This window comes from Helicoverpa armigera, chromosome 5, assembly GCF_030705265.1.
Source record: "Helicoverpa armigera isolate CAAS_96S chromosome 5, ASM3070526v1, whole genome shotgun sequence".
In the NCBI taxonomy this organism is placed as follows: domain Eukaryota; kingdom Metazoa; phylum Arthropoda; class Insecta; order Lepidoptera; family Noctuidae; genus Helicoverpa; species Helicoverpa armigera.
The window spans coordinates 12,762,323-12,789,678 of record NC_087124.1 but is presented as its reverse complement, the minus strand read 5'-3'; the positions used below and the strand labels follow the sequence as shown (position 1 = coordinate 12,789,678).

The 27,356-nt window shown below is 48.7% G+C and overlaps 2 protein-coding genes across 2 annotated transcripts in view; one reads left to right on the top strand and one right to left on the bottom strand.

The window, feature by feature from the left end:
- Positions 1-27,356, bottom strand: part of LOC110374656 (endoplasmic reticulum chaperone BiP) — a 39,320-nt gene that overhangs the window by 10,199 nt on the left and 1,765 nt on the right. The gene's annotated exons all lie outside the window — the stretch shown is intronic.
- LOC126055012 (histone-lysine N-methyltransferase EHMT1) lies at positions 245-27,114 on the top strand. The gene is made up of 19 exons (XM_064034624.1): positions 245-1,349; positions 1,684-1,932; positions 2,359-2,418; positions 2,488-2,565; positions 2,965-3,098; positions 9,872-10,092; positions 11,131-11,336; positions 11,693-11,895; positions 12,131-12,301; positions 13,968-14,194; positions 14,540-14,697; positions 16,489-16,650; positions 18,072-18,135; positions 20,294-20,427; positions 20,818-20,962; positions 24,482-24,640; positions 25,048-25,284; positions 26,153-26,337; positions 26,887-27,114. Exons 1-19 carry the CDS (start codon positions 568-570, stop codon positions 26,996-26,998), a joined length of 3,687 nt encoding a protein of 1,228 aa, XP_063890694.1. The 5' UTR covers positions 245-567; the 3' UTR covers positions 26,999-27,114.

Genomic DNA, 27,356 nt, shown 5'->3' with positions numbered 1-27,356 from the left:
ATAGACAAACAATAACTAAATGATTTATTGTGAACGTTTGTTAATGTAAGATAAAACAAAATAATGGAGAAAATATCCATATTATTAGTTTTACAAAGACCTAGAATGCTAGAAGTGAGAGTCCTCGTGAAGTAAGATCATAGACTAAACGAGACAAGGAGTAAATAAAAGAAAAAACTAGACAGACAGATGCAGGATGCAGCAGAGCATCTGTCATTTTTATTAAAAACATTTTTATTTTATAACTAAAAAAAACTAGTTTTAATCCTAAAAACGTCCTTTCTTTGATTTAAATCAAATTTTATAAATCATTCTTTCGTATTTCTGTGCAGAGTGAAATCAAGAATCTTTAATTCTAATATGGCTTCATGAAACTTACCAAGGACTTAAATAATTTATTTGTTTACATGTTAAAATCTTTAAGCTAAGTGTTTTAATTTTAAATATTAGATTTAAAGTACCAATTTAGTTCTCATCATATTAAGTGTAAGTGTATGTATGTACAAGTAACTGTTAAAAAAAGTTGTAAAACCAGCCTTGAAGATTTGAGACAGCCTTGAAGACACCATGAATGCGGATGACGACGCGCCTACCAAGAAAAAAGTCGATAAGCCACCCACTGACAACCTTACAGTGACGTTAGACAAAATAGATGCAAAAAGATTTGAGAAAGGCGAGGAAGAGCCTAAACCTCGAATAGTTTTAACTTTTCGTTCGGAGAAGAACAGCGCTAAGAATAGCAACATGAAGATTGTGACGCCTGAGGAAAAGACACACGAGGAGGCGCCGCGGCGGTCGAGCAGAACCCGCGGCAAGTGGGAGTGGAACTGTGACAGCGACACGTCCCCCAAGAAGGACAAGTCAGGACAGACTACATCTGAGAATGATGAGTCAGACAGCTCCCACACCACGCCCAAGCGATCCACTCGCCGCCGCAGCAAGGACTCCGACAACATCCTCGCCAACGCTATAGCCAGGAAAGAGAAATCTTACGAAACTCAACAAGCAACCCCACAAAGGTTATCACGTAGAATAAAACCTACTGCTAAAATCTTAGCTAATGAAGAGCTGCGTATTGGTCTCGAATCTCAGAACAATGCACGTCTTGGCATAACTGACAAGTCTCCAGAGGAAGGTGTGAGGACGAGGCGGTCAGCGAGACCTCTAGTCACTGAGGTTGAGAAGAAGAAGGAACCGGAAGTAGATGATGAGGTTGTGGAGATTGGGGATGATGATGAAGCCAGCCGTGAGATGAATATGATGAAGCTGAAGCACTTTGGTGAGCTGGGTCTGAAGATCATCAACCCTGATTATGTGGCTACTTGTAATGAGAGTGGGAATGAGAATAGGTAAATATGATTCTGTTTAAAATAAATTTAAAAAGTATTTTTTTTAAACCTTCTTAAATACAATGTTCTAACTTAATATTGTCTAAATAATATGTACATTTCCTTCATACAATGTAAAAAAAATTGAAATTGTACATACTTAATTCTGTAAGAAGATAACCACAAATAACAGTTCCCAGTTATAATTCACAAAAAAATACATAAGGAATAACAAAAAATATCATTAAAGTACTATTAAATTACTTGTTATACCACAGTTTTATTTTTATTTTAACAATCATCATGTCAACATCTTGAAAACCCTCATTAATTCTCTATCTCATTCATCAAACAGGGAAGAAGATGGCGAAGAAGGTGAGGATGAAGAAGAAGGGGAGGCTGAAGAAATTGACGAAGATGATGAGATGGAAGAAGATCCAGCCATCATCAGCAAGCTTCTGGAGACAGACGAGGACTCCAGTGAAGACTTCCAGTGTACCATTGAGGTGGCTGCTAAGAACAGGCCGAGAAGGTCTACTAGACTCTGTTCCTCGTTCGGCATGAATGACAGCGATAGGTCATCGCCTGTTGGTGAAGAGGATAAGTAAGTTTTACACATAATAATCATCATAATTTCAAACATAGTATAAATATCTTTTAAAAAATGCATTTAATTTATGTACCCTTTTATTTATAGTTGAGTTGAGTACTTTTTCGCAATTCAGCTTGAAGTTAGATGGAGAAATACCTTTTTTCCTTTTTCTGTAAGCTTCTCTTAGCATATCACTGGAAGTATGAAGTAGAAGAAAGCGATTATAAGCAAGAACCTGTCCTGAAAATTCTTTCACTGATGGAAAGCTACACTCTTACTGAGTAACATACGGTATATTTTATCCCGATACGGGAAGTACCGCGGGAGGAAAGCTAGTTATGAATATTGTGCACATTTCAATCGCTTATATAGAACTACATATAACAATAGTTAGTTAGTTCTTATAATAAAAGTTCTGAAATGCTAATTTGACGTCAGGTCACCGCGCCGATCGTCCAAACGATCAGCGAGGCACACCTACGTCGAAGAGACTGAAAGGTGAGATCACGCTTCTTCACCTTCACCAGATCCTTGCTTTTTGTTAATCTTGTTTCGTTTGTTGATTAGGAGCCATCGTAAGAGGAGGCGGCATAGGTCGTCGGGTGGCGAGGAACCACATTCGGATGCTGAGATGGAAGATACAAGGTAACTTTTAATTTTATTTATTTATTCTTTTATTTACTTCTACTGCAGTAGTTTCTATATCCACTGCGTTCGCCACAGTTTTATATGCGCTTCATAGTAATTCCATGCTTAAGCAAAAGTCAATGGGGTCTGTAAATGAATTCCAAGCATAAAGGACACACATATATATGGCTTATACATATCCCTCTACACCTCCTTCACTCACTGATGCCTAAAAAATACTTTAATGCGACTCTCGGAACATTTGCAACGAGAACTAAGTACTATAACAACCTTATTGTATGCCAGAATTTTTAAATCATCACGACAAGGCATCCTGTTAACATCCTTTCAGTCAGCCCAAGCCTCGAAAACTAGACTCTATTTACTGTGCCTTAAAGTTCATTATTATGTTGCAAGTGCCTTACCTAGCACGCCGGCGGGCGGTGACGAGGGTTCGGAAGCTGCCTGCCCAACTGAAGACTCCACCATCATAGCTACCTGCTTCTGTGATACTCCTAGCAATGTGTATGCGGCGCCTGAGGAACTCACTGGTAAGTCAGTGATTCAAATATTCAATAGAGTTCAAATTCCACTGTCATAGCTACCTGCTTCTGTGATACTCCTAGCAATGTGTATGCGGCGCCAGAGGAACTTACTGGTAACTGTGTTTGGTGAATGTGGAAGTTATGCCACTGGTTTGCCCGCCATTTGAGAAGCTTGGTGAATCATACAGTAGACTATCAACTGGTGTTACACTTTTGTTTCGGCTGAGGAAAATGCCTGACGCATACACACCGCCCGGGAGACGGTGAGGTTATGTGGGCTTGCACCCACTAAAACCTCAGCGTTTGTGCCGTCTTCTGCCTTTTAGAGAGGGGCCACGAGGACCAAAGACGACTTTCGTGACCTCTCGGCAGTGGCTGGTCGCCTCCGTCTACTGGCGATCCATCTCAGCAGCAGCTCGTGCAATGCAGGTAGCAGGAGTTCCCCGGTCTGCTACCCACTGGCTGCTGCTAGGGCGGCATCTGGGCGGCGTAACGCGTCCGACGCCTGCCCACCCTCCGGCGACGAATTGGGTCCGCATGAGCGTCTGCCTCACGGACCCGCTCCGCCGCCTCCTTCTGCGATATTACTTGTTCGCAGAAGGTATCTACGGCTTTCCAGCCGGCCTCGCTGCCGATCATCCCTCTCACCAAATTCGGCAGCGAGAAGTCCTGTCCGGTGTAAGCCGCCAACACATTGCGCTGCTCGTCCCAGGCGGGACACAGCTCAATGGTGTGCTGCGCTGTATCCGGGCTACTACCGCACTGGTGGCACACGGGGGTAGGTTCCCGTCTAGCCACCTTATGCAGATAGTACCCGAAGCACCCATGGTTGGTCAAAATTTGGGTGGTACGGAAGGACAGCACTCCGTACCTTCTTCCCACCCACTCTTCGAGAATTGGCCCTATTGCCGCCGCAGTCCAATGACCAGCAGTAGGCGCCGCCAGTCTCTCCTTCCACTCGGACAGGACATCCTCTTGCGCCTGCTCGCGCCATCTTCTCACAAGCTCGGGCGGAGGACAGTCGCCGCTCGAGCGAGCATTAGCTCTCCGGGAATAAATCTCCGCGAGCACTTGTGCCTCTAGATCCCACGGGGGGGTTCCAGCCAGGGCGCATGCGGCCTCCGCAGAAACGGTCTTATATCCGCGGATGACTCTGTTCGCCATGATCATCTGTGGCTTACGCAGTAAAGCCCTATTTGAGGGACTCCTCAAAGAATCAGCCCACACCGGTGCTCCATAGAGCGCCATCGACCTAACCACCCCCGTGTAAAGCCGCCGACATATCGCGCTTGGTCCGCCCGAGTTCGGCAACAATCGACCAAGGGAGGACGCAGCATTGATTAACTTTGGCTGAAGCTGTAAAAAGTGCTCGCGAAAGTTCCACAATCGGTCTATTACCAGGCCCAAGTATTTCATTTTGGTTTGAACTCTTACCCTTGTAGTCCCAAGGGCAAGGTGGGCCCCGGCAGGTGGACGACGCCGGGGTCCATGAAATACTATGGCCTCCGTCTTTTCCAGAGCAACGCGCAGTCCGAGCGCTTCAATACGGCTGACGACCAGGGACACGCACTGGATTGCCGATTGAGCTGCTTCGTCAAAAGTCTCACCCCGAGCGGTAACGAGGGTGTCATCTGCATAGCAATTGCACCCTGCCCGGCGGTAAAGCCGCCACGCAGGGCCCATCGTATCCGATGTTCCACAGGAGTGGTCCCAGGACTGACCCTGCGGAACACCGCACGTAACAGAGCACCGTACCATGCGCCCGTCGCGTCCCTGGTAGCAGACGCTCCGTCCTTCAGGTAGTCTGCCACTAGCTGCCTCAGGTATGTAGGCACTCCGTGGAATTGGAGCGCTTCACCTATGCAGCTGAATGGCAGACTGTTAAATGCATTGGCGATGTCCAGTGACACCGCCAACAGCACGTTCCCTCCGGCGACCGCTTCTCTCGCCTCTGCTTTCAAGCGCAATATGGCATCCACAGTCGATCGTTCGGCTCGAAAGCCATACTGGGCATCCGACAGGTTGGGGCCGGTCGTATTAAGGTGTCGAGTTATGCGGCTGGCCAGAATCCCCTCCAGCATCTTACCCGCTTCGTCTAACAGGACAATGGGTCTGTAAGCCGAAGGTGAATCTGGCGGCCGACCCGGCTTTTGCAGAAGCACTAAGCGTCCTTCCTTCCAAGGCTCAGGGAACTGTCTCGACGTTAAACACGCGTCGAACAGTTCCTTCAGCTGATCATTCATCGCATCGCTCAGTGCCATGGCTAGTACCTTGGAGGGTACGCCATCCGGGCCGGGAGCTTTATTCTTGGAGCGCGCCTTCAAAATCACAGTTTTCATCTCTGCCTCAGTGATTGGCAGGATCTCCTCTTCATCGTGCTGTTCCTCCTCAGGCGGAGCCATAACTGGAGGTACATGTTCGGCCCGATTGGGAAATAGGGCTTCCACTACTTGGCTAAGGAACTGAGGTTCGAGGGCCTCCGTAAGTGGGGGGCCTTGAGCACGAAGTTTGTTCCTTGCTGAGAGATACGGGCGTCCCCAGGGATCGCGGTTAAGGCCATCCAGCATCTCGCTTCTGCTTTGGTCTTTCGCCCGAATTATCGCCACCCGCAGAGTTTCTCGTGCAACCTGATACGTCTCATAAAGCTCAGCCTCTAAGATGTTAAGGCTGTCGCTGCGCTGGCGTCGCCTGCGGACGCTAGAGTAGCACCTCCGCGCATGAATACAGGCCTGCCGGAGGCCCGCTATTTCCTGAGACCACCAGTAGACCTCCTTCTTAGAAGGTCGCCGGCGCACACGAGGCATGGCCGCATCACAGATCGCCGTCATGGCGCTCCGGAAACGATGGGCCCCGACGTTGACGTCGGCCGTTTCTGAGCGTGTTGGTGGCAATAGCCACGCCTGAACAATGGCGGCCTCTTCCAGTAATTCTCTATCAAGCTGCTTTTGTGCCCATCGTGGAAACTTTTGGGCATTCGAATGTCGAGCAGCAGCGTCATTGTATGAAGACACAGATACATCCAGACGAATGTATCTGTGGTCGGATAAGGTTTCAGTATCTTGCACAACCCGCCAATCTAGTACGCGCGCGGACAGAGCCGGCGTAGCGAAAGTGAGATCCACTATTGAACCCCCGTTCCACCGCACGCACGTGTTAACTGACCCCCTATTCAAAAGAACGAGTCCAGTTACCGCCGCCCATTCTTCGACAACACGTCCTCGTATGTCAGGTCGGGAGGAGCCCCATGCAGTAGACTTCGCATTGAAGTCCCCCATGATCAAGACCTGGCTTGGTGCCATCCGAAGAACAGAGGCCCCAAGTCTGTCAAGGAAGTCTTCAAACTCGGGAAGGGTCCTATTCGGAGAAAAGTATACGCCGAAGATGATGACCTCACCCCACTTAGCTGCAACGTATCCCGAGCCCCTTTCCTTGAGTGTAGGAGGAGTGCAGTTGGGATCCGCTGAGCCGATTATAGCTACAGACGAGTCCACGTCACCCACCCAGTTAGGGCGAGGAGAGACAAAATAAGGTTCTGCAGCTACGGCCATGCCTATCGACCACTCTGCCATGGTTTGCAGAAACAAGTCCTGTGCACCGGCACAGTGATTTAGGTTCGCCTGGAGTATTTTGTGATTACGGACTTGGTCCATTAGAGTCCTCGATAATCATTTCTATCTCCTGTTGCCTTTGGTCTGGCAATACTTCGCTATGGGGGGTGGCCTGGATGTTGGCGGCCGTCTTCCCCCTCTTTGGCTTGGCTGGGGCCTTACAGCCCTTTCCTCCTACTGCGTGATTTGCGGGCAGCTTTGCTGCCTCGCAACCCAGGCAATGGGGATCGTCAGTGCAGGTATTTGCCTTATGACCTGGTTTTCCACAGCGGTAACAAAGTCCGGCGTAGTCCACGGTAGAAGTGCATAGAGGAAAGGTATGTCCTAACCCCATGCACTTATAACACCGTATAGGTCTTGTCTCCAGAACCTGAACCTTTGCGGAGCTCCAGCCAACGAGAAGTCGATTGGCTTCGCCTAACATCTTGGCAGAGGCTACGGGGCACCGAATTCTGGCAGAACCAGCTCCTCCAGGACCAACACGAATTGCGCTGACGCGCACCGCCTCCTGGGAGCAGCCCGTCCTGCGCGCAACCGCCTCACATATATCATCTTCGGTGACAGAATCGTCAAGGCCGACAATGCGCAGTTCGGCACACTTTGTTGGCCTTGAAATCCGGATGCCCTCCGGAAAGATCTGGCGCAGCTGTTCAGCTACACGATCCGCTTTTGCAGCGCCGTTGGCTCCCGTGAACTCAAAAAGTCGAGCCCCCGTTGCAGCTCGACGGTATCTGATATCGGTGATACCGTTCTCTTCATGATTGGCCGCTTGTCTGGCCTTTGTCAGGACATCTTTGTAGGTAAGCCCCTTTTCTGCTGCCTCAGGTTGAAGCGTCAGAACCAGGGCAGCTGACTTCGGTTCGCGAAGCTTTCTGCGTCGATTCCGTGACTTTTTATTTTTCTTCCGTCCTTTGGCTTGAGACGACGAGGGCTTAGCACCGCCTAAGATGGTGGCAGCGGCCTCTTTCGACGTAACCGCTTTCTTTTTATTCTTCCTGTCTTTCTTCCTATTAGAGGCAGTTTGCCACTCCTGCTGTGGTTGCGCAGACGACGGTGCCTCTGAGACTGAGGCTTGAGTTGCCGCGATGACAGTTGCGGTTGCGGACGCCTGGCTTGTACCAGCCGCAGCACTCTGCCGCTGTTTCTGGGCTGCCGTCTTTCGATCGGCTGCTAATGGAGGGCGAAGATTCACCTGTGGTAGAAGGCGATCTTCAATCCCCGCCATACGAGCATCCAACATTTTGCCTACGCGGTCAATAACGCCACGCAGCAGCTCGTCGTCTACTGTGGACTTTTCCGGGGTGGAAGGTATCGACGGCTGCGGTTGCTGACGTGGCAAGTTAACTGAGTGGAGACGCAACGAGAGCATCTCCTCTTTGAGAGCTTCAATCTCCTTGTCCTGGGATCCAACCTGCTGCCTCAGGCGCTGGATTTCCAGCTGGAGGCGGCTAGTCTCCTCTGTGGTACCCCTGGCAGCGAGCATCTCGACGCAGCAGCGCACCTGCTCCGCCGCTTCTCTCATGGTACGTTGACTCGTACCTTTAAGGTTCTTTGATTTCCGGATGGACTCCAGAAGAACCTCCACATTCTGGATGCCTGTCCGCTCCAGTCCTGCCACCGAGCTGTCGGTGCCCGTAGGTGGCAGTAAGGAGCATGCGGCTTCCACGTCCATCGCTTCAGAGACTCGTCTGATCCTTGGTTCAATCGAGGCCTGAGACGTGTCCGTATCGCTTTCGTCACTTAAGCGCGACGTACTTGGCCGCCAAAAGCGTCCCCTTCCATGACGGCCAGGCTTTTCCTTGGCCTTCGTCGGCACCTTGGGAGGCGGCAGCAACTTATCGTCACTGGACGCCGCCTCATACTGCCGCTTCTCAATTTTCCTCAGCCTGGAGGACCAAGGTTCCAGTGATGCGGATGTGCCGGGCATAGAACCCAGCGACTCTACATCACAAGGAGTATTTCCATCCTTCTTTTTAAAAACATCATCCAATCGGTCAGTATCAATAATCGGTATCCGGTTTTCGCGCGTTTGGTCGTTGGTAGAATTGTGGCAAATGTTGTCCCCCCCAGAATACGCGGGACAGACAGAGCCGTTAGACGGGTCTGTGGAGGATTCTCCCATTTGGGTACCTCCCTGGGGTACGCTATCTGTTACATGTGCCATTTCCATAAGGTTCCTTTTAAGGGTGAGGTCCCTATCTCCCACATTCTCGTCTCAATATATACATACAGATATATACAGTAATATATTTATCATAATTATAATATTAATACTATATGTACACTATAAAATATAATGTATACTCGTATAAGTATAACCCTGACCCGCACCATCCGATGACCATAGCTATGGCCCACAAACGGTGCATTCCCTTCCAAAAATTCTAGCCTGCTTACAGGAGCAGGGCAGATCGTATGTATCACCAAAGGTGTAGGCTAAAACCCCTCAACATTCACAGCCTGATTAGATCAAGGAGCGAATCCCATACCACCCGAGCGGCCCGCCAAGGCAGGAGAGACTGGATGGTACAACTTAGTGATTTTTTTATAGAGGTTTTCTTCCTCGCGACCCTGTAAACAGAGCCCCCGTTCCGCTCAATGAGGCTTACGGGTTGTCCGACAGTAACCGAAGTCGACGTCTAGCCAGCAGAAGTAGCACTGACTGACCGAACCTGCCGCACGCGATCGCTTTCTCTACTGAGGAGCAATCCCATCACCTGGTTTTGGTCCGCGCCGAGTAAACCCGGTACCGCACATATCTGTGCGGTATTCCCCTATCCGCCACCTGGGGACGCGCCCGGTTGGAGACCAGAAACTCCACCGGGAACTGGTGTTACACTGGGAACAATAACCTAATTTAGTTCACAATCAAATTAATGATACATTAATAACATGTTTTTTCTTAATGCCGTATACATGTACCTACCTATATACATATATGTATGTATACATCGATGAGATAATATTTTGTAAATAAATGTAACCTACAGGACTTCTTATGTTTTTGATGTGAGCAGCTCTAAGCAGCTGAAACGCAACAGCAATATTCTTCCTTAGTTGCCTAGATATAAGGACGTCTATCAATTATCCACAAACTGCTGTTCTTATTTAGCTGTTTTATTCTCTCCTAAGTTGTAGGCACTCTTACTGACGCTACACATTATCCCACAGAACCTGTATTCTGCCAAGCAATTGAACTAGTAGATGGGGTCCGCGTAGGATGTTCCCACAGCGCCCGTCGTGAACGTGGGGGTGCAAACAGCAATAATAATGACCTGGCGGCCCTGGTGCGCGCGGGGCCCAGGGCCCCATACTTCTTGGCTTGCACCTTACATGCTGCGCAACTGGCTAAGCACATGTGCTGTCCTGCTTGCGGACTGTTTTGTACTCAGGTAAGAGAATATGTTGTACTTTTTTTAGGGTTCCGTAGCCAAAATGGCAAAAACGGAACCCTTATAGTTTCGTCATGTCCGTCTGTCCGTCTGTCCGTCTGTCCGTCTGTCACAGCCGATTTACTCGGAAACTATAAGTACTACAGTGATGAAATTTGATGGGAATATGTGTTGTATGAACCGCTACAAAAATATGACACTAAATAGTAAAAAAAAGAATTGGGGGTGGGGCCCCCCATACATGTAACTGAGGGATGAAATTTTTTTTTTCGATGTACATACCCGTGTGGGGTATCAATGGAAAGGTCTTTTAAAATGATATAAAGTTTTCTAAAAAACATTTTTCTTAAAGTGAACGGTTTTTGAGATATCAGCTCTCAAAGTCGTAAAAAGTATGTCCCCCCCCCCCTCTATTTTTATAACTACGGGGTATAAAATTCTAAAAAAAATAGAGGTGATGCATGCTAATTAACTCTTTCAACGATTTTTGGTTTGATCAAAGTATCTCTTATAGTTTTTGAGATAGGTTGATTTAACTTAACCCTTCGTGCACGAGTCCGACTCGCACTTGGCCGGTTTTGTATTCCTCTGACAGATCACAAGTTTGAATCAATTACCGAAAGTTGCGGTACTGAAAACATACAAACATCCGAATTGAAAACCTATTTTTGAAGCAAGTCGGATTAAAAGATAAGTAGCAAAATGCGGATTTTATTCCATTAATGAGGTCAGCTTTCCGATAAATATTTATCCCCTTCTTTCTGTTCCCATATATTATCATATTTTTGAGCACAATATTCCAAAGTCTTTAAGAGAGCCTGTCAAGGAACTACGCGATCTATGAACCCCGAACCCTATTAACAATAATGGCGTTGTTCTCATAAAAGGATATCAGCCAGCTGCGCAGGACATATTCTAGTGCACGAGCTTTTGCGCAGACACAAGTGCACTCACTATTCCTTCACTCTCATAGCCCGATGGGACGATAATCCGTAACAACCGGAGAGAGATCGGATTCACAATGCGTTTATATTATAGGGCACCTTCTACCAATGTTCATCCGGCCACCTCTTCCACTTGGACTGCGGTCTTCCCTACAATGACGCGAAACTTCGACCAGGATGTCCCCACTGTGGGGTCCACTCGTATAGGTGGCAGCCAGCTAATACTGACTGCGTGAAGGTCAGCGTGGAGATGAAGTGCAGTAATAAGAGGATCTTCTTGCCTGATCAGAGGGAGCAGTGGTGAGTGTCGAATTCACAGGTGTTGTGTGAGGATAGAGGATCTATCTTAAAATAGGTTGTGGGCACATCAATCCGATAAGGCAAAAATAAAATCTTACTTTTCACATTTTTATTAAATTCAAGTACATAAGGAAAGTATATCGTACATAAGTCTGAAAGAGTGAATGTGTAATTTGACAAAAAAATTGTTGCTGTTGTGTGTCCTATATGCAGGGGTCCATCCAAATGAAACGTAGATTTTGATTTGCTAATATTCCTAAACCGTGAAAGTAATATGTATGAATTCTATCTAAGTACATATCGCTTTCTTGTCTGAGGCCATAAAAAGTTCCCCAAAAATGTATAATTCTTCTCAGCACGCCAGCATACCTCACCTTCACCGCCCGGGAGCCGCCCCCGGAGTCAGGACCTCTCATACCTGAGGACCTACTGCCCTCACCTCCCATAGACCTCAAGCAGTTGTGCCAACAGGCTGCTAATGCGCCGAACAAGTCGCCACAACAGCTGTGTGACGCGATACTAAAGGGGGATACTGTTGATCAACTGGTACCGAAAATTGGTGAGTTTTGAGAAGGTTCAGAAGAAGAAAAATAATGTAGGGAAGCTGATAGCTGTGTTTGTGTGTCGTTAAATTTTCAAGTTCTCTAAAACTTTCAACTTTTGGATATGAGTTTTTATTTTCATGGCAATCTTTTGGAATCTTTTTTTCATGGTAGACTTTTATATTGTAAAGGGTCAATATTTCTCCTTTTTGTTTGCCAGAGCAAGAATCTGATGGCCTTTATTTGCTTTAGTGTCGAGTTCGAGCATCAACCGTGCTCTAAGCAGCCAGTCAGGCGGCACGTGCTTGCACGCAGCTGCCCGGTCGGGCCACACTGGCGCCGCCTACCTGCTGCACTACGCAGGCGCCAACCTCGACGCCAGCGATAGTCACATGCGCACGCCGCTCATCGCTGCCGCACTCGGTATGTATGTCACACGGACACTCCACTGGTTGAAATAGCAGTTCTGTCAAACAACCATTTGACTGAACAACGCACCCTCTCAACTCAATCTTTCGTCTAGTGTTATAATTGAACTAGCTTCAACAAAATCCACTAGTGTGAATTGTCTCTTAACTATGGAAAAATTCTATACTGTTATCTCCCAACCTTGGTGTTGGACTCCTACACAAATCTTCAAAAATGTATAATTGTAGTTATCAGTGGCGAAGGGTGGTTTAATGAAATAGGGAAGCCGCAGCAAAAAAATACTGAGGGGGGGAGTACTCAGGGATGGGGGGGGGAGAGGTAATGGAGGTAATTTCTCAGTCCACCTTTTAGCACTGACTGAGAGACTGATAGTTTGAACATGTTTTCTCGAGGAATTCGGCAGATTATTAATATCTATAAAACTTTATTATCTTTAGTTAGGTATATTAACTACTAGAATCTGAGAAAAGTTGGCACTAGAAACAATACATTTTAAGTATTTAATTTACAACGGCCTGTAAGCCATATTGATATTTATCGTAGGTATGTGTTTCATAAATCCGTCAGGACGTTAGAAATTTTAATATTGACGTATTATTGGTAGGTAATTCACCCGAGCGGCGTGCCCGAGTTTTATAACACGTTTTTATTCTCAAAACTTAACCTTGAAAAATAAGTTCCTTCCTTAAGTAAATAATCTGTCGGAAAACGTCTAATGCGATAAATGTTATCCTAGTTAAGTTTTAAAAGTAGGTACACTAAAAAGAAACCTGATGCAAACTGTCTGCGTATCAAAATAACTCATTTCAACGTAGGTCTCTCTATTTTTTTCATTTCACACACTGTTCTTGTACCGAGTACCAGGTCACAGTGCGATCGCGGGGAGTAGTAGGGAGCAATGATACTGCCAACTATTTAACCACAATTATATACTTGGTGAACACAAAAAATTATAAATTCCCAAGTAGGGTCATTAAATCGCGGAGAATCTTAACACCGCGATTCAGGATTTGCATAAAAATGCACAACGCCATCTATGTTGACATAATGTAACTAAAACACTTTAACATAAAATATTGTACACACACGAACTATGTTATTTCTAAATGATACACACACTAATAAATTCAATTAAGTAGTACAAAGAACAAATTGTTAATGGTATTATTTAAAACAAAATAAGAACAATGATAGTGAATTTGTCTCATTTGTTTGTTTACATATTTGAGAACCGCGTAGACAGATATAGCTACTCTACTCTTGACGCGTTCTTTCTCGTTCACTCGCGAGTTTTGATTGGTGGAACCCGCTCCGTGAGCCGGCTTACCGCTCGCCCTTATTTTGCGAACATCGCGCGGCGCGGCGTGGATGACGTCACGCAAGCGTAGTTTTGTATGGAGGAGGAAGCCGCGGCTTGTTTAGTAGGAGCAAAATGTTTGAAGTAATTTATAGACAATTTTTTTTACGGTGGTAGGCGTTTTGTTATACCTACATATTTAAATTGTGTGGTTTAAATGATTATATTAATTATACCTATACCTATATTATAACTTATACCTATGCTTCTTTCTTGAAATTCGAAAGGGAAGCCGATGGGAATCGGCTTATAAGGACGCCTCGCCACTGGTAGTTATATCCTTCAAATATAATTTTCTTCCAGCACTTCTTGAGAAACCTGACAAAAAAGCCAAAGAGAAAGTAAAAGATACTTCCAAGGACGAAGTGTCGGAAGACGCAGAAGTGGATGCTGATAAAGAGACTGAGAAGCCGGGGGATAAGACTGAGGATGAAGTGGTGGATGATGATGATGATAAGAAGGCTAAAGATGAAGATCTGATCAAGGTGATCAGGTATCTCATCGCGGCAGGCTGTGATGTTAACTTTCCGGTAAGTTTGGAGATCAACTTTTTGGCCAAAATAAAATATTTGAAAAATATGAATTCTTACAGGGTGTTTTTAAACGGTTTTTATGGAATTTTGTTTCGGCCCATGTGCTACCGACTACTATACTGTGTCAGTAACAAAGGTGTTCTTGAATAGTAAAGATTAAATCGAATGCGTCGACGTCTATGTCCATTTGTGACAGGAAATGTCGGAATTTTGTTTGTTTTTTTTTTCATTGATTTCCTTAACAAATTCCCGTGTCTGACTTCAAAAAATATTTATTGACAAGAATCTCTTCAGAAAGAAAATACCATCATTCTATATCTACTAAGGTACTATCCTTCGTAGGGTCCTGACGGCATGACGGCGCTGCACTACGCGGCGCAGCACGGCAGCGCTCGCGTGGTGCGGCTGCTGCTGCCGCACGCGCAGCTCGACGCGCGCGACCACGGCGGCTGGACGCCGCTCGTCTGGGCCGCCGAGAATGATCACGAGCATGTCGTCAGGTCAGTATGCTAGGGTCCCGGCATGACGGCGCTGCACTACGCGGCGCAGCACGGCAGCGCTCGCGTGGTGCGGCTGCTGCCGCACGCGCAGCTCGACGCGCGCGACCACGGCGGCTGGACGCCGCTCGTCTGGGCCGCCGAGAATGATCACGAGCATGTCGTCAGGTCAGTATGCTAGGGTCCCGGCATGACGGCGCTGCACTACGCGGCGCAGCACGGCAGCGCTCGCGTGGTGCGGCTGCTGCTGCCGCACGCGCAGCTCGACGCGCGCGACCACGGCGGCTGGACGCCGCTCGTCTGGGCCGCCGAGAATGATCACGAGCATGTCGTCAGGTCAGTATGCTAGGGTCCCGGCATGACGGCGCTGCACTACGCGGCGCAGCACGGCAGCGCTCGCGTGGTGCGGCTGCTGCTGCCGCACGCGCAGCTCGACGCGCGCGACCACGGCGGCTGGACGCCGCTCGTCTGGGCCGCCGAGAATGATCACGAGCATGTCGTCAGGTCAGTATGCTAGGGTCCCGGCATGACGGCGCTGCACTACGCGGCGCAGCACGGCAGCGCTCGCGTGGTGCGGCTGCTGCTGCCGCACGCGCAGCTCGACGCGCGCGACCACGGCGGCTGGACGCCGCTCGTCTGGGCCGCCGAGAATGATCACGAGCATGTCGTCAGGTCAGTATGCTAGGGTCCCGGCATGACGGCGCTGCACTACGCGGCGCAGCACGGCAGCGCTCGCGTGGTGCGGCTGCTGCTGCCGCACGCGCAGCTCGACGCGCGCGACCACGGCGGCTGGACGCCGCTCGTCTGGGCCGCCGAGAATGATCACGAGCATGTCGTCAGGTCAGTATGCTAGGGTCCCGGCATGACGGCGCTGCACTACGCGGCGCAGCACGGCAGCGCTCGCGTGGTGCGGCTGCTGCTGCCGCACGCGCAGCTCGACGCGCGACCACGGCGGCTGGACGCCGCTCGTCTGGGCCGCCGAGAATGATCACGAGCATGTCGTCAGGTCAGTATGCTAGGGTCCCGGCATGACGGCGCTGCACTACGCGGCGCAGCACGGCAGCGCTCGCGTGGTGCGGCTGCTGCTGCCGCACGCGCAGCTCGACGCGCGCGACCACGGCGGCTGGACGCCGCTCGTCTGGGCCGCCGAGAATGATCACGAGCATGTCGTCAGGTCAGTATGCTAGGGTCCCGGCATGACGGCGCTGCACTACGCGGCGCAGCACGGCAGCGCTCGCGTGGTGCGGCTGCTGCTGCCGCACGCGCAGCTCGACGCGCGCGACCACGGCGGCTGGACGCCGCTCGTCTGGGCCGCCGAGAATGATCACGAGCATGTCGTCAGGTCAGTATGCTAGGGTCCCGGCATGACGGCGCTGCACTACGCGGCGCAGCACGGCAGCGCTCGCGTGGTGCGGCTGCTGCTGCCGCACGCGCAGCTCGACGCGCGCGACCACGGCGGCTGGACGCCGCTCGTCTGGGCCGCCGAGAATGATCACGAGCATGTCGTCAGGTCAGTATACTGTCGGTTTAGCATGATAAAGTTTTTTTTAGGGTTTTTTACCGGGCAAAATCATCTGAAGTGTTACTTTTTGTATGAAGTGTCAAATCAGGGAGCAAGGGGTAATTTTCCGGTTCTCGTGTAAGTTCGAATGGGGGAACGAGACTTCTCCAAGTTCGTCGCTCTTTGAGTGTCGTTCATGGAGCTTCTTGCCGATTCTTCTAGGTCATTGTTGTTTGACTTTGACATCTTGGCTTACCTCGCTAGTTCTCACGACAGTGTTATGTTTGTGTCAGGTTGCTGTTAGAGGCCGGAGCGTGTCCGCTGGCATCTGACGCGGAGGGTAACGGCGCGGTGCACTGGTGTGCCCTGGCCGGCGCCGCCCGAGCCCTCGCCGCGCTACTGCACGCCGCGCCCAGGCTCGCGGCCGCACACAACGCGCATGCTGACACGCCGCTGTAAGTTATATCCTCCTCCTAGTGGGTGACGGCATATAGTGCCAGTGACTGCTGCACGCCGCGCCCAGGCTCGCGGCCGCACACAACGCGCATGCTGACACGCCGCTGTAAGTTATATCCTCCTCCTAGTGGGTGACGGCATATAGTGCCAGTGACTGCTGCACGCCGCGCCCAGGCTCGCGGCCGCACACAACGCGCATGCTGACACGCCGCTGTAAGTTATATCCTCCTCCTAGTGGGTGACGGCATATAGTGCCAGTGACTGCTGCACGCCGCGCCCAGGCTCGCGGCCGCACACAACGCGCATGCTGACACGCCGCTGTAAGTTATATCCTCCTCCTAGTGGGTGACGGCATATAGTGCCAGTGACTGCTGCACGCCGCGCCCAGGCTCGCGGCCGCACACAACGCGCATGCTGACACGCCGCTGTAAGTTATATCCTCCTCCTAGTGGGTGACGGCATATAGTGCCAGTGACTGCTGCACGCCGCGCCCAGGCTCGCGGCCGCACACAACGCGCATGCTGACACGCCGCTGTAAGTTATATCCTCCTCCTAGTGGGTGACGGCATATAGTGCCAGTGACTGCTGCACGCCGCGCCCAGGCTCGCGGCCGCACACAACGCGCATGCTGACACGCCGCTGTAAGTTATATCCTCCTCCTAGTGGGTGACGGCATATAGTGCCAGTGACTGCTGCACGCCGCGCCCAGGCTCGCGGCCGCACACAACGCGCATGCTGACACGCCGCTGTAAGTTATATCCTCCTCCTAGTGGGTGACGGCATATAGTGCCAGTGACTGCTGCACGCCGCGCCCAGGCTCGCGGCCGCACACAACGCGCATGCTGACACGCCGCTGTAAGTTATATCCTCCTCCTAGTGGGTGACGGCATATAGTGCCAGTGACTGCTGCACGCCGCGCCCAGGCTCGCGGCCGCACACAACGCGCATGCTGACACGCCGCTGTAAGTTATATCCTCCTCCTAGTGGGTGACGGCATATAGTGCCAGTGACTGCTGCACGCCGCGCCCAGGCTCGCGGCCGCACACAACGCGCATGCTGACACGCCGCTGTAAGTTATATCCTCCTCCTAGTGGGTGACGGCATATAGTGCCAGTGACTGCTGCACGCCGCGCCCAGGCTCGCGGCCGCACACAACGCGCATGCTGACACGCCGCTGTAAGTTATATCCTCCTCCTAGTGGGTGACGGCATATAGTGCCAGTGACGCGCCGGGGGCAGCTGCTGATGCAGGGTAACGGCATACAGCCCTTTGATGCACAGGGTAACGGCAGCACCATTCACTAAGCGCATTACGGCATAAGAGGACTGCATTAGCAGAGAGGACACACTTTTGACGAAAAGGGGGAATGCCATAACGTTTAACAATCACAACATGTGTTGACTGAAGTACATTGTTACAGACACGTGGCAGCCAGACAAGGCCACTACGCATGCGTCGTCATCCTACTCGCTCGTGGCGCTAGGGTAAGTAATATTTCTTCATTATTTTTTAGTTCGTATATTTCGTGAAGTCCAAAGTTACAATCTTCGTACTAGCAAAGGTACCGGATAAGACCTTTAAAATTGCTTAAAAGGATCTTTAATTCGACATCTTCAAAAGCCCCGAGAAGAGAGAACAAGAGAACTACTAACCGAACCCGGTTAACCCAGTCCCAAGCTGTGACTGTGCACCACAATTTTAATTTGGTTCAGTAGTTCCGATCAAACAGGCTCACAAATTCGTATTTATAATATTACTAACTACACTACTACTACTCAGCGAACAACTGTGTCAACTAGAATCAAACTTAGTTATATTTTTGACGTTCATATGTGCTTGTAAAGGCCTAAATGATTTGACTTTGACTTACATATTATTAATATACAATATTGACGTTCAGACGGACGTAGAGAACTCGGCGGGCGAGCTGCCGGTGGAGGTGTGCTCGGGACAGTGTCAGAGCGCCATCTCTCTCAACATGCAGATGACTATAGCTGTCAGAGACAATGTGTCGCGGTATAAACTGCAGTCAGACAGACAGACAGACTTACTTCACATTTATATTATTACTAAGTATTGTATATTGACGTTCAGACGGACGTAGAGAACTCGGCGGGCGAGCTGCCGGTGGAGGTGTGCTCGGGACAGTGTCAGAGCGCCATCTCTCTCAACATGCAGATGACTATAGCTGTCAGAGACAATGTGTCGCGGTATAAACTGCAGTCAGACAGACAGACAGACTTACTTCACATTTATATTATTACTAAGTATTGTATATTGACGTTCAGACGGACGTAGAGAACTCGGCGGGCGAGCTGCCGGTGGAGGTGTGCTCGGGACAGTGTCAGAGCGCCATCTCTCAACATGCAGATGACTATAGCTGTCAGAGACAATGTGTCGCGGTATAAACTGCAGTCAGACAGACAGACAGACTTACTTCACATTTATATTATTACTAAGTATTGTATATTGACGTTCAGACGGACGTAGAGAACTCGGCGGGCGAGCTGCCGGTGGAGGTGTGCTCGGGACAGTGTCAGAGCGCCATCTCTCTCAACATGCAGATGACTATAGCTGTCAGAGACAATGTGTCGCGGTATAAACTGCAGTCAGACAGACAGACAGACTTACTTCACATTTATATTATTACTAAGTATTGTATATTGACGTTCAGACGGACGTAGAGAACTCGGCGGGCGAGCTGCCGGTGGAGGTGTGCTCGGGACAGTGTCAGAGCGCCATCTCTCTCAACATGCAGATGACTATAGCTGTCAGAGACAATGTGTCGCGGTATAAACTGCAGTCAGACAGACAGACAGACTTACTTCACATTTATATTATTACTAAGTATTGTATATTGACGTTCAGACGGACGTAGAGAACTCGGCGGGCGAGCTGCCGGTGGAGGTGTGCTCGGGACAGTGTCAGAGCGCCATCTCTCTCAACATGCAGATGACTATAGCTGTCAGAGACAATGTGTCGCGGTATAAACTGCAGTCAGACAGACAGACAGACTTACTTCACATTTATATTATTACTAAGTATTGTATATTGACGTTCAGACGGACGTAGAGAACTCGGCGGGCGAGCTGCCGGTGGAGGTGTGCTCGGGACAGTGTCAGAGCGCCATCTCTCTCAACATGCAGATGACTATAGCTGTCAGAGACAATGTGTCGCGGTATAAACTGCAGTCAGACAGACAGACAGACTTACTTCACATTTATATTATTACTAAGTATTGTATATTGACGTTCAGACGGACGTAGAGAACTCGGCGGGCGAGCTGCCGGTGGAGGTGTGCTCGGGACAGTGTCAGAGCGCCATCTCTCAACATGCAGATGACTATAGCTGTCAGAGACAATGTGTCGCGGTATAAACTGCAGTCAGACAGACAGACAGACTTACTTCACATTTATATTATTACTAAGTATTGTATATTGACGTTCAGACGGACGTAGAGAACTCGGCGGGCGAGCTGCCGGTGGAGGTGTGCTCGGGACAGTGTCAGAGCGCCATCTCTCTCAACATGCAGATGACTATAGCTGTCAGAGACAATGTGTCGCGGTATAAACTGCAGTCAGACAGACAGACAGACTTACTTCACATTTATATTATTACTAAGTATTGTATATTGACGTTCAGACGGACGTAGAGAACTCGGCGGGCGAGCTGCCGGTGGAGGTGTGCTCGGGACAGTGTCAGAGCGCCATCTCTCTCAACATGCAGATGACTATAGCTGTCAGAGACAATGTGTCGCGGTATAAACTGTTGTCCAGGTTAGTGTTTATATTTTATTGTATTGTAGTACCTAGGGTTTTTTTTTATTCAAGTGTAATTTTAGCTGTGTATGTTTGCTTATAAAGTGTTAGTTTAACTATATTATTATTTGGATATGTTGTTGGTGATTAAATTCATTATTAGTTAGTGCCAATTAAGCGCGCCAAAGTTGCATTTCTAAAGTTTGCAATTTGACTCTTCGTGCATTCGTTCGGTCAGATCTTGTCGAGAAGATTTACTTATCTGAGTAGTACATAAAAAAGGGTTTTGAAACAGAGTATATAAGGGGAAAACCCGGAGTATATTGGGCGGTACATAAGGTATTATAATATAATTACTCTAATATCAAACTGTTTATAAGTACGTTAAATTTTTTGTCATATTGACAGCGACATATCAAACGGACGCGAGCCGTTTCCGATCCCGTGTGTGAACGAAGTGGACGACGCGCCGCTGCCGGACGACTTCACGTACGTCACGCGCCACGTGACGCCCGTGCCCGTTCATATTGACGACACTATTGCTACCATGCAGGTTAGTGCAGTTGCTATAGATATGTGACATATTGACAGCGACATAGTAACGAAGTGGACGACGCGCCGCTGCCGGACGACTTCACGTACGTCACGCGCCACGTGACGCCCGTGCCCGTTCATATTGACGACACTATTGCTACCATGCAGGTTAGTGCAGTTGCTATAGATATGTGACATATTGACAGCGACATAGTAACGAAGTGGACGACGCGCCGCTGCCGGACGACTTCACGTACGTCACGCGCCACGTGACGCCCGTGCCCGTTCATATTGACGACACTATTGCTACCATGCAGGTTAGTGCAGTTGCTATAGATATGTGACATATTGACAGCGACATAGTAACGAAGTGGACGACGCGCCGCTGCCGGACGACTTCACGTACGTCACGCGCCACGTGACGCCCGTGCCCGTTCATATTGACGACACTATTGCTACCATGCAGGTTAGTGCAGTTGCTATAGATATGTGACATATTGACAGCGACATAGTAACGAAGTGGACGACGCGCCGCTGCCGGACGACTTCACGTACGTCACGCGCCACGTGACGCCCGTGCCCGTTCATATTGACGACACTATTGCTACCATGCAGGTTAGTGCAGTTGCTATAGATATGTGACATATTGACAGCGACATAGTAACGAAGTGGACGACGCGCCGCTGCCGGACGACTTCACGTACGTCACGCGCCACGTGACGCCCGTGCCCGTTCATATTGACGACACTATTGCTACCATGCAGGTTAGTGCAGTTGCTATAGATATGTGACATATTGACAGCGACATAGTAACGAAGTGGACGACGCGCCGCTGCCGGACGACTTCACGTACGTCACGCGCCACGTGACGCCCGTGCCCGTTCATATTGACGACACTATTGCTACCATGCAGGTTAGTGCAGTTGCTATAGATATGTGACATATTGACAGCGACATAGTAACGAAGTGGACGACGCGCCGCTGCCGGACGACTTCACGTACGTCACGCGCCACGTGACGCCCGTGCCCGTTCATATTGACGACACTATTGCTACCATGCAGGTTAGTGCAGTTGCTATAGATATGTGACATATTGACAGCGACATAGTAACGAAGTGGACGACGCGCCGCTGCCGGACGACTTCACGTACGTCACGCGCCACGTGACGCCCGTGCCCGTTCATATTGACGACACTATTGCTACCATGCAGGTTAGTGCAGTTGCTATAGATATGTGACATATTGACAGCGACATAGTAACGAAGTGGACGACGCGCCGCTGCCGGACGACTTCACGTACGTCACGCGCCACGTGACGCCCGTGCCCGTTCATATTGACGACACTATTGCTACCATGCAGGTTAGTGCAGTTGCTATAGATATGTGACATATTGACAGCGACATAGTAACGAAGTGGACGACGCGCCGCTGCCGGACGACTTCACGTACGTCACGCGCCACGTGACGCCCGTGCCCGTTCATATTGACGACACTATTGCTACCATGCAGGTTAGTGCAGTTGCTATAGATATGTGACATATTGACAGCGACATAGTAACGAAGTGGACGACGCGCCGCTGCCGGACGACTTCACGTACGTCACGCGCCACGTGACGCCCGTGCCCGTTCATATTGACGACACTATTGCTACCATGCAGGTTAGTGCAGTTGCTATAGATATGTGACATATTGACAGCGACATAGTAACGAAGTGGACGACGCGCCGCTGCCGGACGACTTCACGTACGTCACGCGCCACGTGACGCCCGTGCCCGTTCATATTGACGACACTATTGCTACCATGCAGGTTAGTGCAGTTGCTATAGATATGTGACATATTGACAGCGACATAGTAACGAAGTGGACGACGCGCCGCTGCCGGACGACTTCACGTACGTCACGCGCCACGTGACGCCCGTGCCCGTTCATATTGACGACACTATTGCTACCATGCAGGTTAGTGCAGTTGCTATAGATATGTGACATATTGACAGCGACATAGTAACGAAGTGGACGACGCGCCGCTGCCGGACGACTTCACGTACGTCACGCGCCACGTGACGCCCGTGCCCGTTCATATTGACGACACTATTGCTACCATGCAGGTTAGTGCAGTTGCTATAGATATGTGACATATTGACAGCGACATAGTAACGAAGTGGACGACGCGCCGCTGCCGGACGACTTCACGTACGTCACGCGCCACGTGACGCCCGTGCCCGTTCATATTGACGACACTATTGCTACCATGCAGGTTAGTGCAGTTGCTATAGATATGTGACATATTGACAGCGACATAGTAACGAAGTGGACGACGCGCCGCTGCCGGACGACTTCACGTACGTCACGCGCCACGTGACGCCCGTGCCCGTTCATATTGACGACACTATTGCTACCATGCAGGTTAGTGCAGTTGCTATAGATATGTGACATATTGACAGCGACATAGTAACGAAGTGGACGACGCGCCGCTGCCGGACGACTTCACGTACGTCACGCGCCACGTGACGCCCGTGCCCGTTCATATTGACGACACTATTGCTACCATGCAGGTTAGTGCAGTTGCTATAGATATGTGACATATTGACAGCGACATAGTAACGAAGTGGACGACGCGCCGCTGCCGGACGACTTCACGTACGTCACGCGCCACGTGACGCCCGTGCCCGTTCATATTGACGACACTATTGCTACCATGCAGGTTAGTGCAGTTGCTATAGATATGTGACATATTGACAGCGACATAGTAACGAAGTGGACGACGCGCCGCTGCCGGACGACTTCACGTACGTCACGCGCCACGTGACGCCCGTGCCCGTTCATATTGACGACACTATTGCTACCATGCAGGTTAGTGCACTTTCTATAGATATTTGGCATATTATATTTTAGTGTATTTTTTTCTTCGTAACCGTATCAAAATTTTATAAAACTAAGCTGAAAGTCAGCACTTTTCAGAAGATAAACAGCAGTGTCACAGTTTTTACAAATTCGCTGCGTGCTGACCTTTGAAATAAGAACAGCCGCTAACGACCGCCTAAATCCTATTAGGCCGCTGCCTCGAGTTTTGCGGGCAGCGGGGCGGCAGCGGCGGCGGCGCGGGCGGTCACCGTTTGACTAGAGCTCACCGCTCGTTGCCCGCTCCCCGCGCCGCTGTATTCGAGAGCCGGTCCATTTGATTATACGCGTAAGATCCTGCCGCTCCCGCGCCGCCGCCGCTGCCGCCCCGCTGCCCGCAAAATTCGAGGCAGCGGCCTTAGTCTGGGGGTAGTGCTAAATGCACCGTGATCTTCCAGACAAGCTTTTTGATATTGTGTCAGCAAGAATTGAGGCTCACTTGCGTTTTACATATTACTTGCTCGTTTTAATGTATACTTTTCAGCTAAGTTTTTGTCACTGACAACCGATGCTTATCAGATATGCTGCTAATGCTGCCGTATTCTATGAATATTATTATTAAATACTTCTTGCACACAATTTACAATGTCGGAAGTTTGTATTTTGTGCAAATATATTAAAGAAAATATTCTACCCCCAGGGATGTTCATGCAAGGAAGGCGACTGCACGTCAGGGTCGTGCGCGTGCAGCGCTCTGGGCGTCAAGTGCTGGTACTGGCGCGGCCGTCTGCAGAACAGCTTCCCCTACCACGACCCGCCCATGCTGTTCGAGTGTAACCAGACCTGCGGGTGTAATCTGGTATGAATTGTTATTTAGTAATAATAATTTATAGCATATAAAATCCAAGTTACATAGTTTATCTTCTTTAAATTATAGGAGAAACATAACATGACTCTTTGAAAAATATTTTAATTTAATATTACTTTATTTATCGACTTCGATTTCAAAAGTCTTACTGTGGATTGAAAACAGTCGAATTGAAAACCTTTACCTTTTTAGGTAGTCGATTATAAAGGAATTCCTTTCTTCTGTATCGATATTAAAGGTAAAGGACATTTAATTGAAATTGGCTACCTTCATTTTTGATATTTTCTGATCTGTTTGTGTTCTCTTCTGTCAATTTTTTGTGACCTATCGTATAACAAGTTCAATTAAAACATTTTAAAAAGTTCAATTAAGCAATTTATTCTGTGTCAATTCCACAGCGCGTATGCGGCAACAGCGTAGTAACAAAAGCAGCGGGTGCGGGCTCCATCTGTGTCCGCGCGCTGGTGTTCCGCGCGGGCGGCGCGCGCGGCTGGGGGCTCCGCGCGCGACAGCACGTGCGCCGTGGGCAGCCCGTCGCGCTCTACTGCGGCGAGCTGCTGCCGCTACCACAGGCTGATACTAGGGCGGCTGACCATTACATGTTCGCGCTTGATGTCAAACCTGACCTCCTTGAGGTTGGTACAATCGAAAAACTGCACCCTATTACAGGGTCGGATCCAGGTCTTGAAAGGTTTTAGGCACACCTTAGAACTTAAGTAATGTACTATGGGGGATAATATATAGGGAGTACCTATAAAAAATAAGTCTGACGTTACAAATAAATTAGAATAGGGTATTTTAGTCTAGATGAGAAAAAAATTAAAAGTGTATTACAATGATTGTTTAGAGGAAAAGCAATCGGGAAATGTTAGTTTCACTTCGTAAGGTACATAAATATATTTTTTATTGCAGTTTAAAGTTTTTAGGTTTTTTTATCTGTCTTTGAACACTACGAAATGTCGCCGCCATGCTAATGACGTCATTACGGTAGTAAACAACTTTTAACCAAGTGTTTCTCATATTTATATGCACTGGTACTTGAATCCATAATTTGTCTGGTGTTTTTACACTAGTGTTCTCACATTTAGAAACAACACACCAACGATACGGAGCATAATTACTCATTATTAAAATTTTCAATACATATCAAAATATGTATTACTGACAGCTGTAGTTTTTTTACTAACGTAATGACGTCATGACCAAAAAACAATCACGGCGTCCGTTGTGTGCCGCGTTTTCGCGAAATACGCGCGAAATTTGAAATTATGATAAAACAATTAATTTATATTCGTACATAACGTGAGAAAAAAATATATTTTTAATTTTTTAGAGATATATTAAGACTAAAGAATTTATTTAAGATATATTTCAAAAATGCATGTAATACCCTATTGTGGGTATGCCCAGAGTGCCCACTATGGTAGATCCACCTATTAAAAAATCTCGTTAGTTTTGCACACAGACTCAATATAAACAACTAATATAATCTTCCACCCCCAGCAATGCACCGACAAGACGCAGCTATGCGTAGACGCGGCCCAGTTCGGCAGTGCAGCCCGCTTCATCAACCACAGCTGCCGGCCCAACCTGGCGCCCGTGCGGGTGTTCACGTCGGCGCGGGACCTGCGCCTGCCCACCGTCGCGCTCTTCGCCACCACGGACATACAGCCTGATGATGAGTTCACGTGAGTATTCACAATATTATCTATAGCAATGCTACAAGACGCCGCTCAGTTCGGTAGAAGGTGAGTTCACGTTAGTATATACTTAGATAGAAAAGATAAAAAGTCATCTATTCATAGTAGATTGAAAATCAGCACTTTTTGAAGGCGAAGTTTACTGTCCCAAAAAACTCCCGCCCGTCTCCACTTCCAGTCTATTTTTATTGGGAAAAATAACATACATACAATGTCCCCCCTCCTTCCGTCGTAATTCCTCAATGCTGAGGGTCGTGACCTCCCTGTTTCATCACCGTCGAACGTATGGTACTCTTCCATCTGTTTCTGTCTCTGGTGGTGTGAAGGGCACTGTGCACCGTGGAGTCAAGAGCAGTGCGGATCTGGTCGGACCACCGCATGAGGCTGCGACCGCGAGGCCTTTCCCATCTACTTTATTGGTCACGATTAGCCTTTGAAGGTTGGCTCCGTCTTTCCGTGCGATGTGAAACGCCTGAGAAAGGGTACAGAAATATAAGGATAAAAATTGTGTGGTGTAACATTTTTTTTTTGTTACAGATTCGACTATGGGGACAAATTCTGGTCAGTCAAGTCCAAGTTTATGAAATGTGAATGTGGCACCGCTGAATGTAGATATCCTACAAAATCTGACGAAACCGAATCATCGTGAAGAAGTTTTGTAAATAATATACTGAAGATCCTCTGAATAATACATATTTATTGTATAATTTTAGTGTAACCAATCTGTAATCATGTATTGAACATTAAATATTATTCATCAAGCAACTGGTGTATTTATTTGGTAAATAATTTGTATCGTGTATTGTTTCCCCGTGATTTCCCCCGCCTCTCAGGGATCTTCTTGCCGTACCCGAACTAGATATGGCCCTTGCTCCATGATAAGTTTACAGCAAAATATAAATACAACAGTACATAGGAGCGTCATGAAACACATACCGCCAGATCTCCCTTGAAATGCTTATCGCGCGTACTAACACACCCATAGACGGGATCACGTTTCTTGTATG